The following is a 12044-nucleotide window of genomic DNA, read 5'->3' as shown; positions in this document are numbered from 1 at the left end:
CACCCGCCCTGTGCACCCGCCCTGTGCACCCGCCCTGTGCACCCGCCCTGTGCACCCGCCCTGTGCACCCGGCCCGGTGTGCACCCGCGACACATTGCAGTGGCGTGTGTGCCGGCGTAGGAGCCTGTGTGCCCGCAGCTTTATATAGCGGGGTGACGTGTGTACCAGCATAGAAGCGTGTGTGCACCTCACTTTAGCCAGAAGGGCTATGTGTGTACCAGCGTAGGAGGGTATGTGCACCCCGTCATCGTTTGTACTGGCCCTTGCGTGGTGTACACTGCGCTTCGACAGTGTGCATCTGCCTTAAAGACGGTGCGTGCGCGTATATGCATAACTTTATTCGATATATAAACGTTATATATACACTTTATTTACACCATATGTGATGTCTACACGCGCTCAAGCGACGTACACACACCCTTTTGTGTTTACAGTTCTTATACAGAGTACACACGCACTTATGCGGCGTTTAACGCGCTATGCACACGTGTTTATAGGTGTGTGCAACCGCCCTTATGAGAAGTGCCTCAATATTGTGCTAGTTGTTAGGATATTACCGTGTGGTGTCCACACTGAACCGGATATAGAACTCTAATGGTGCGTCCACACTGTGCTAATTCAGTAAACAACCATTTATTTAATAAATTACAGTAATGCATTCATACAGCGTCTAAAATGTATGAAACTTTGTAATGATACGCACATACGGAGCCAGAAAAGTACATAAAGAAATAAAGAAAAAAGTTTGTGCGTCCAAATGAAATAGACTTGTTAATGACTTCACTATAAAAGTGCGTCTGAATAGAGCCACTGTTGATATATTATTCTATTACAAATTGTAATGGTGCGGCAAAACAGTGCCAAATATATATTATATTTGTTATGAACATGAAGTTCAAAACCTATTTATAATGTTATATGTTTATATAACACAGATATATAGAAACACAAATATTTTATTGAAACTTTAAAAGAAATTATCGAATTGAATACCAATACTTACATCTTCGATTAGAATCGGAAATCCTATCATAATATAAATATTGTTAAAATATAAGCAATAATTTATTCGTGTTAGTACTTTAATATTTCAGCAATACAAAGATATTTTGTAAGAAAACTACTACCACTTTGTATTGGAAAACTTCAAATTATTATTTAATTGTAAATCTCTTATAATTTATAACAAACTAGCTGCACCCGGCAAACGCTGTTCTGCCTTACTCTTATCATTTAGGGGTATGAAAAATAGATGTTGGCCGATTCTCATAGATACCGGATAAGCACAAAAAATTTCAACAAAATCGGTCAAGCCGTTTCGGAGGAGTATGGCAACGAAAACTGTGACACGAGAATTTTATATATAACAAATAATCCTGTAAATTATTTAGAAAGCGATCAATACACAAATATTAAACAAAGCACTATATGAGAATTTTGAGAATTTAAACGATTAAAGTATATTTTTTGAAATTTTTACATATTGAACTATTTATCGTTTTAAAAACTATACAATTAAAATAAAAATATTATACAAATGACGATGAGATAAATTATGTAAATACATTACAAGACAACTACTTAAAGCTTAAATTTTGAATCTTATTGGATTCTTAAACTAAAAGTTATCCGATGTATTACAATACACATACGTATAAAATTATAAATATATCAACATAAACAAATCGTACGAAATAAATACTGTTTTAAATATGGATATACTGTAAATAAGTACATTTTGATAATTAAATTTTATTATAAAACTGTGCTCGAGTACAAAAGGAGTAAAACTATATCATATAAATGCTTAAATGGACTCTATTTTTGTATGAAATGCTGCTTTTATAATCTGGAGTGCCTTATGTAAATTGTAAATATCAATTTAAGTAGATACTTAATGTGATTGTTCACCAAACTAGGAGGTGCCATTGTTATAAACAATATTTAAAAAGACAATAAAATGAGGATTTTTTTAATACTTAAAGGAAGTGGTAATAAATTGTGAGCAATATTTTTGTGTAGTATTTTTCGATTTTTTATTAAATAATATATTCTTGTAAGCACTACCGAATTTAAAAAAAACCGATATAGGTGACTTAAAAAAAGGGAATCGACTCAAAATGTACTGGACATTTGGACTTTTCGTACACACATTACACAGGTTATATAAAGTTACCAGCTTAATTTTATTGATGTTTCACATCGCAGGGTTGCTATATCCTATATAACTTAATCATTAACAATGCTAAAAGCGAAACATTTGGCGAAAGAGAGGCGATATTATAATTTATAATAACAGGTTGTCTTTGCACGTGTTTAAAAAGCTTTTACCGTTAAAAATCAATTATATTTTTATATGAAAGTATTAAAAAATGTTTTTTTTCGCTTGCAAATACATCCTGTATTTGAAATGAGCTGTAAATAAATTTAGATAATGTGCGGTGCTTCTCGACGTATTCTGTCTGTAGAAATATATATTCATTATATATATATATATATATACTATGTCACTGTAATAGCCCGACTGTTGGTAAATCTAAACCTTAGATAATATTATGTGTCATACATAGTATGATACCAATGGAAAAGAGTAATCAACTATTTTTTATTGAATATTGCAGTTTTTCTCAAAACACGTGGTAACGCCTCCTTGTGAGCGTTAAAAACATATAGGGAAAATATTGGGGGGGTTAAAGTGGGGTATGGCTGACTATTAAATTTTTTAAACGTACATTATAAATATTTGCATAGACACACCTTATTGATGTTAATTCTAATAAAAATACAATTCAAACACAGAAATTATCGGAAGTCAAGCTTCTGTCTGAATATAATATTGTTTTTATTTCGAAAATACAGAAGACTTGGAGTAATGGATATGTAGGATAGGTCAGATTGAGGCTGTGACCACAAAACGCCAGAATTGAATTCTACCTAAATCAGGTAAATCCTAAGATTTACCCGATAGTGAGGATAGTTATTTTCGGACTTTTACCACTATCAGTTAGTAAGTGGTAAACTCGAAAGTCACAAGATTTACCGTAAGTCGAGCCTTTAGAGTAACATATATATACATATATTTTACATAGTACTATATAAAATTGTGATACATATGTTTTAGTTCAATATATAATTAATAGATATTACCGAAGAGTGCCTTTATAGTAGATGTTTATTGTTAAGTATAATATTAATTTATTTGTTGAACAGATCACTAGTTAAGGATTACACTTTGTTAAGTTTCTTGAAACGTATTTTGAGATGGTTTTTTTTTGTTTTAGTTTAAATGCCAGCACATTTTTTTCTTATTAGAAATCTATTTTTAGATACATATATCATTTTAAAGGAATGTTTTGTACAATTCCAACAAAAATTCAATATTTGTACATATTCATGGCTTTGTACATTTTATTTTAAATACAATCAAATTAAAATACGAACAAAAACCTTTTGTCAATTTTTTTTTAAGTCTGGCAACCAAACGATCTTTATTTCCGTGTATCGTGACCGATAAAGTAATGATTTACGTGTGATTACTATAAAAAAAAAACTTACCAATCTCAATCTTTAAACCATCATATACACGTTAGACAAAGACATGGTCTGAAGCTAGTTAAACGTGCACCTACAATGATATCGAACAAACGAATGTATTATATAGGTCGGTAAGTTTTGTTGCAATAATTTATATTGAAATAGAGAATTATTGTTTTCGATTTTATTATAATTTTGTCGTGGCGTGGAGTTGTGTTATTCGCTCGCATATTTATAATAAATATATTGTTTTTCACGCAGTACATTCCAATGCGGAATTTTGTATAGTATTTGTACTGGTAATTTATCATGTCTTATGATTACAATGGCTCGTTGATAAGTTTTATTTTATATTTATACGCCTCTATAGTATTAGTATTCCAACTAAGTGTCTTATTGGATTAATGTACTGTCAGTACATTATTATTTTCTTGGAGCGAAACGCACAAACTCAATTTTGTTCTAAGTACGAATGTTATTATATTATGTGAGATTATAAAAATATTGTTGAAGTACAAAAGTAAATCAGGATTTACCAAAATATACTCGTCTTTTATTTCACCCTATCAACTGTTTCATTGCTTCCAGTGTTAATAAAGTTAAGCAAAAGATAGACCGATGGTTTCGATAGAGGACTGTTTCTTTTTTTGTTTGTTATCTCATAACTTATAACTGGGTGAACCGATTTTTATGATTATTTTTTATTTGAAAGGTAGTGCCTGCAATGTGGTCCCATTTTAATTTGCTCTAGATCTGACAAAAAAATAATGATTAGTTTTGTTAAGTAATTGCTTTAGTAATACCATATAAACTTTAGTTCTGATGCCATTACGTTTGGATTCGGTATATTATCAAAATGTAATCCGACAAGGCCTATAAGATATTTTTATTAGCCCTCTAATATGTATATTGAAAGATAAGAAGCTACAAGATTCTATTCAGCAATAATGATGGTTCTAAACAAAAAAATAAATAAATAGCCAAAATAATATGCCAATTGCATTGAGCCCATCATTGCAAGAATTGTGATTTTAAAAAAAAATTCTTATTAATTTAAATTTCTTATTTAGTATAAGAAAATCATTACACACTTCTTCGAAGCAGTTATGGACTAAATCTATTAATTTCTTCATCACTATCGTTGCAATACTGATACATAATTTTCGCTAAAACTGCATTAAAATTCGTGCTTCTTATCTTTTATTAACATATATTATATGCTTTCATGGACATAAGTCGCATCTGTGCACGAAATATCAATGTTAACCATAATAATTAAATTATGCTTATTTTATACGTAAGGAGAATTATATATTTTATCTACCTAAGTATATAGTATTATAAAAATGTATTTAAAAAGTTTCACGTTCATGGATTGTATTCGAGACAAAAATTAACATTGTATTTATCCACAATTTAAACAATTAATCTAGATTAACTCAACATTATTGACGCTCCGAAATATATGCAAAATATAATTTACGACGCCATTAAAATGCCCCATTTTCAAAAAGCGAACGACTGCGAATCGATTTCTATTTGACCATGCAAAAATCCTTATTAATTCAAGCTGTCGCTTGCATAAAACCGTTCGTTAATTGTATTCAACCGGCACACTCCCTTAGAATAATGCACAGACTTGAAGCAAATGCATTTTTCCCCCAAAAATAAAATTGCGATTATTTTTATTCATCGAGCGCGGCAACAATGAAGCGTTTCAAATTTCGTAGAAATTTGCGTTTTTGCATAAAATGCGGCGCGTGCGACATACATTAAAATGTTTGTAACCATTATGTTTGAATATTTTGGGATTTATAGATGTTGTTTTAAATAAATGCAATATACCTAATATTCTCAACTCAATCCAATATTTTTCTTCAATTTAAACGATTACTAATATACAAATGACACAACTGTCATAATCGTTGATCGTATAATTTGAATAGATTTGAATAGATCCATAGATTGAAGAGAATAAAAAGTCTTTAAAATGTTTGTTATTTTATTATTTTATTTATTCTTTATTGCACTTATTTAACATCGAGAAAAAGAAAAGAGATGAATAGATAAAGGCTTACATCATAAGTACACTGGGTGGTCTTATCGCTTAGATCGATTTCTTCCAGACAACTTCGGGTACAATAGAGGTCTTACCAACTTTAATTTAAGATTATTTATAAAAACAACGAACTTAAGAATTACCTTAAACTAACACGTACATATTTTTGGCAATAAATACCATTCTCACACACAACAACGTAACTTCAGTTTATTTATTCATTAATAATTGCCCCGCGATAGCTGGTCACCCTACATCTATTGTAATTGGAGTATATTCCCGGATTCGATTGATAAAAGCGATACATTTTGTGTTTTTTTCACAAATTTAAATAAGTCCCGTTTCTAATAATAATGCATTTGCATGGGTCGCTTTTATGCTCTTTCGTGACCAGAGGGTGGAGTGGTGGCGCGGCATTTTTTTTACTCATTGCACTTTTGCGACCAAAACTTTTTGAAATATGAATAACAAACAGATGCTACCGACACATTGAAATTTAAATAATTTTACTCATTAACTACATAATTAATTTAGCTACTTAATTTCTTTAGAGACCTTACGTTATTAAAATATCTTCTCCGAATGGTATATGGCTGTGTCCCACGGTTTTATCAACGTTGATCAAACAATGATCCATAAATGATCTATATAACAGTGAGAGTATTCAAATCACACCAGTTATTCCTGAGATAAGCACGTACAAACGAACTCTTCAGCTTTATATAATACTTAAGAGTATTTGTATCATGAAATCGTTTGCTGCTTTTTTTTATTTCGTTTCTTGCACCAGTTTCTAAGAATTTCAGACCTATAGACAGTTTTCTAAAGAACTCTTTTTTTTCGATGGCAAGTCTTGAGTGAAATTGAACTTACTTAGATACTTGCTTTTTTTATGTCACCGACCGCAATGGATTTCGGTTGGGTCGCCTGATGGTAAACGCTACCACTGCCCAAGATCATTTGAAGAGGAGTAAGGTCGATTGCAGACCATACGCCTCTACAAATGGATTGCCGACTGTAAATTGGCAAGGGATTAAGAAAGGATTGACGAGAGAAATAAAGTAAAAGGACTGGGAAGGATAAAGAAAAGGATGGATCTCCAGCTCCTCCACTCAGCGAACGAAATACAGCAGTATGCTATCTCGCCGGTCTTCTGTGGGGGTGTGGTACTTCCCCTGTACGATCTGGCCCAATTCGTGCGGAAGCGTGCTCGACTACCACATGCAAAATTTACTATATTAGAAAATTCATCTAGATTCTAAGATATTTGGTGATATATAAAATATCCTTAGATTTTTTTTATGTGTGTACTGTGTATATAATAGGTGTACTGTACTTCTAAATATTTATTTTAAGGATAAAATCATTCTGATTTTTGGTAAATTGTTCTTTAATTAACATAGTACTTTAATAGTGATTTATTTTCATAGTTCAATGAAGGGCTTTTTAGTAAATCGCGTAATCTTGTTTGTGTCGTTTGTGTGTAGTGTGTAACGTGCGTGTGCGTGCGGCCCTGTGTACCGACACAGCCGGTCGAAAACGTTCGTTTGTTAATTGTGTAAATGTGTGCGTGCGTCATTCTAGCTCTTGTAGTGCCCTCAAACTAAAAAGAGTAAAAACTCTTTAAACACACATAGTGTATTTATTTTACAAGTGTCACATGTCAGCATATCTGCTGAACGAACAAAATTCCCTGGTTGATATGAAGCATGATGATGCAAACTGCGCCGATACCGGCCTCCGTCCCGCAAGATGTTGACGTCATCAAAGAGCCTCTCGTTGAGGTCCCAGACCCGATAACTGAAGTAAGTATGGGGACTTATTTGTGAGTTGGTGTGTCTTGTACACAGCAAACTTTCCTGACAATGTTGGACAATAAATACAAAATGAATTTAGTTTCATGTTTTAAATGTGGGATTTAGAAAAATTAGGGCTCATAAAATTATCTGTTTTATATTTTAAAACATAATGTTAATGCTGTAGATTTGAATACAGTCATATTCTAACCAACTCTTTTAGACAAAACAAATAAATAGAAATGAAAATATATTTCTTGTCCCAAAAAGGATACATATAATAAGGCGTTGCTTAAATTATTTTATATAAAATATATAGTTCCTTGAAATAAGATTTACTTAAACAACATTCGAGTCACGAAAGAAACTAAAGAATAATGCGTAGTATGTGAATCAATCGAAGCACAAATAATGTAGACAGTAAATTCTAGAAACATTTTCTCCGAACAGATTTACGAAGGAGAATATTTATGGAAATAATATTCAATCAGTAAAATCATATGCGGAAAACTGGATGTATTAATCAATTTATTTTCTAATGATTTCACAAAATGTTTTGCTTGAAATTAACGATATTTAAATTTAATTATAATTAATCGCAACATCCAAAATAGTTTAATGGTTTAGGAAAACCTAATACCATACAGTTATGAAAAAAATTGTAATTGTAATTGATTGTAAATCTGAAAACATTACAATTTCCATTTGTTATTGTACATCATCAATCTAGTAGAACCACCTAATTAATAAATTAACAATATTTAGAGCCAGGCCAGTCCAGATACAGAAAATGTGTTAAGTGAGCTAACCGATGTGGACCGCCTGTTGATCACCAAGCGTCTGCGAGTGAAGGCCGTTTTGTTCCTCCGGGGCAAGAAGAATCGCTTCTCTGTCAGGACTCCAGATCAGAACTTGGTTTATACCGTTGAAGAAGAGAATAGGTAAGGCGTAGATAAAAGGTACCTACAATAGAATATAATGCACAGGTACAATAATATTGTATCGTACAAGAGCCTAACTTCATTGTCGTATTTACACTTTGATTGCAAATGAATCTTTTATCACTGATTTAATACGTAAAGTTTGTGGATTCATAAGTTTGTGAAGTTATATGGGGTAGTCTAAGGATCTACTGATATTTTCCTTTCACAAAGTTATAATAAAAGCAGCTTTTCGGCCGCGGCCTCGCCCGTGTTCTCAAAGGATTCCAATGGGATTTAAACGTTTCACCACATTAAAAATTAACCTATATAATTCCACCACCTCACTATCTGCAATCAGCATTATCATATCAATAAAATTAAGGACACAAATAATAAAAAGCATTTAGCTTAAATAAACCCCCTTCCACAGCTGGTGGGTGGGCTATTTCTGCTATGGTCTCCGACCCCTGCAGCTGAGGGTTTTCAACAGTTCCTCCGTCGAGGTGATGAGAATCAATCGGCCCTACGCCTGCACCTCCAGAGTGTTCCCGTGTCAACTACAGAATGTACAGGTGAATTCTTAACCACCTAACGCAAATGGCATAAGGTTGAAAATATAACTATTATCTGGATAGTCAAGCACGTTTCCAGCTCGCACCGGGTAAGTAATACACCACCACGGAAGACCAGCGTGAAATAGTGGCATACTACAGTTTTTGGTTCGGTGAGTGGGGGAGCCGGAGGCCCATAATATACTTTTCCTTTTTTATTCCTCTCGTCATTACTTTTATAAAAGGGAATACCTTTTTAATTTGAAATCGGCAATCCATTTGTAGAGGCGTAAGGTCTGCAATCGACCTTACGCCTCTCCAACTTTTCATGGGCGGTGGTAGCGCTTACCACCAGGCGACCCACCAGCTCAATTGCCGATAATGACAACAGACGACGATAATACAAAGAGTATGAGTATGGCAAGGAATCAGAGATCTTTTCAATTTAACAGGACCGAAAGATCAAGAAAAGTTGTAAGGATTTCTAATAAGATTCCTAAACAGAACTATTTCTAGGTATTTGTAGTACAAAAGTTTAGTTGAAATCGCTGTTAGCCGAAGAAAAAAACTTCAACTTAATGGATTGAGTCAGTCCATTTGCTTATTATGTAATTTCTAATAAAAAAATTAATTATTTATAGGCAAATTGTTTATCAATTATTTTGTTGTGATTCAATGATGACGACTTTTACCTTATAAAGTGTGTTATATCTACGCACATATATTAATTATTCTCTGATATTACAATAACATATTAAAACAATTGACGCAGCAGTGTTTCCTGTAATGCATCACTGTCGTATATCTGACGTGAGGCCGAGACAAACGCACTGGCTAGTACACTTATTATGTTATGTATGATATTGGTTTTCATATTTTGTAATGATATCGCTCTGTGACTCAGTAAGTATAGGCTAAAAAGGGCAACGAATATTAGTGACAATAGAATATACATAATACATAAGTTCCATAGAAAGTTATAACATGTACGATTAATTTTGTGAAATACATGCTTCTCGCCGTGTACGCATGTAACCTATGTCACACAGTGAAATTGCAGCTTTCTAATGAAAGAATTTTTGAAATCAGTCCATAGGTTCCCGTGTGAACACGTTTCACGTTATAAACATACAAAAATACTATATTCCTCTTTATAATATTAGTGTTAAAATCAACAATACTTAATTATGTCATTACTCAAACACTTCACGGCATCTATCTCTGCCTATTTTATTAACATATAATGTTACATTTACATTTCTAGCCAGTTTCATAAGTTCTGGATATGTCCTGTTTAGCTTACCCGTTAGTTACAATGACTGGCTATTAACCTCGTGGTTGTTGTTAGGTATTTTCCCCACCGGGTAGAAGGATCGGTAGCATAGAGCAGCAGTGGGCGCCGGTGCGACCCATCTACCTGGTGCGGCGCGAGAACGGAGACGAGGCATTTTGGTTACAAGGTTGGTATTGAAATCAGAGTGTCACAGAATGCAACGCTCACATCACCTTCCTGACATAGTTACTTATAAGTCATGATGTTAGGAAGCAAACATGTAGGAACCTCTTCAGAGAACAGATTCCTGAATTTAGTTTTTTTTAAGTGTTTATACATTGTTTTTCCATTTTAATTGTTATTATTTAAGCTTGAACCAATAAAAGCATTTATATAACATGCTGTAAGCTGTAGAGGTTACATCATATATACATACGTTCGTCGTAATGTAGAATTAAAATATAAAATTGTCATGACATTCAAAGAGCAACTACAGAGTTTCTTGCTTGCTCTTCTCTGTAGAAACTGCTTTCCGAACCGATGGTAAATGTTGAAACTATGTTATGTAGATTCAAAAGTACTTCTATAAGAAGTCTTATTGAATGAGTAAATGTTTTGAGTTCGAGATTGTAATATTATACGATCCTTTGGTTTCACTTACCGTACATCCTTACCGTACATAGTACTTTTAATTCTACTTCTGCTACTAAAAAGCCAGTGTATGGCGATAATAATAATGATTTATTGTGGTTTAAGCTTATATTTGGAACAGCCAGACAGCTTTAAAACGTGTATCACGCAAACACATCATTAGATATTTGTTTGAAGAACCCATAAACACAATCATCATAATACTATACATACGATAAATTTTGTAAAAAGTAGTTTAAAAAATCCAAAAGAGCGAAATCTGAATAGTGGAGGCTAAAACGTCACGTTAACACCAGGTCCACGGGTGACGATTAGCTTCTTCAGGGACATACAGTTCAGGATACAGCGGGCGGACGGTGCGCACGTGGGCAGCACCTGCAAGCGCTGGCAGGGGCTGTTGCACGCTATGTTCTTTGCGCCGGTCACCGATAGGTAATGACTAGACATCGGATTATATGCATTTGCATATTTGCATATGCAAATGCATATATTTCTATTTTTATAGCATTATTGCATATTTTGGTACATTTTCATAAAGAGTGCTTATTTCAATAGTAATACGTGTTGTATTATGCCGGTCGACAACCCAGATCGACGCATTCGCCTCGCACACACTCAGCGACAGCGAGCGCTGACTGCTGACTGAATGTAAACTTTTGGCTCGCATCGCTCTGCGCTCGATAGGCGTTGGCGGGATGCGGCGTGCGGGTGGGGAGGGGCGTACGACACTTACTACTTCACTCACGCGCCTAACGCAATTCAATTGTTTTTGTCTCGCTGTATTTGTTTATCTACGAAAACCTTATTTTATTTTAAATAAAATAATGCCGCCAGTGAAAAAAATACCCATGCTTTAATGGAATCATGGATAAAAAGTGCCATCACAGTGCCATCAGTCGTAAATATCCAGACCAATTTACGACTGATGGCACTGTGATTTTCTGCAAGGTTTGTGAAAAGCGAATACCTTCATCAAAAAAATATCAAATCGATCAACATGTGAGTACTGCTTCACATTTAGCTGCAAAACAGAAACCTGCAAGAAGTTGTCAACAACTGCTAACTCATATTTCGTCTTCTAATTCGGATACTTCAAACAAAGTACAATTCAATAAAGATTTGTGTGAGTTTTTTGTTGCTTGCAATATACCTTTCCACCAATTAAATAACGAAGTATGCAGGAAATTCCTAAAGAAGTATTGCACTAATCAGATAATTCCTGAAGAATCCACAATTCGAAAAAACTACCTTTCAAAT

At 33.6% G+C, this 12044-nt stretch overlaps 2 protein-coding genes across 2 annotated transcripts in view; both read left to right on the top strand.

Moving 5' to 3' along the window:
- Positions 1–921, top strand: part of LOC119837562 (transcription factor EB) — an 85280-nt gene extending 84359 nt beyond the window's left edge. Inside the window, exon 15 of the mRNA XM_038363184.1 lies at positions 1–921. The gene's annotated coding sequence lies outside the window, so the exon portion shown is untranslated.
- A 6381-nt stretch (positions 922–7302) lies between these two features.
- On the top strand, positions 7303–11223 carry LOC119837697 (phospholipid scramblase 2-like). The gene is made up of 5 exons (XM_038363428.1): positions 7303–7398; positions 8155–8330; positions 8743–8884; positions 10212–10323; positions 11084–11223. The coding sequence occupies exons 1-5, from the start codon at positions 7303–7305 to the stop codon at positions 11221–11223; spliced, it is 666 nt and encodes a 221-aa protein (XP_038219356.1).
- The last annotated feature ends 821 nt before the right edge of the window (positions 11224–12044 follow it).

Source organism: Zerene cesonia, chromosome 28 (genome assembly GCF_012273895.1).
Source record: "Zerene cesonia ecotype Mississippi chromosome 28, Zerene_cesonia_1.1, whole genome shotgun sequence".
NCBI lineage: Eukaryota > Metazoa > Arthropoda > Insecta > Lepidoptera > Pieridae > Zerene > Zerene cesonia.
The sequence above is the reverse complement of the archived record's forward strand: the minus strand, read 5'-3'. Positions and strand labels throughout refer to the sequence as shown.

What these genes read in the sequence shown, in the direction of transcription:
- LOC119837697 (XM_038363428.1), top strand. Translation starts at nt 7,303, where the DNA reads ATGATGATGCAAACTGCGCCGATACCGGCCTCCGTCCCGCAAGATGTT. An exon ending in TCCCAGACCCGATAACTGAA is followed by an intron (nt 7,399 to 8,154) that starts GTAAGTATGGGG and finishes AACAATATTTAG; the next exon opens with AGCCAGGCCAGTCCAGATAC. An exon ending in CGAGGCATTTTGGTTACAAG is followed by an intron (nt 10,324 to 11,083) that starts GTTGGTATTGAA and finishes CGTTAACACCAG; the next exon opens with GTCCACGGGTGACGATTAGC.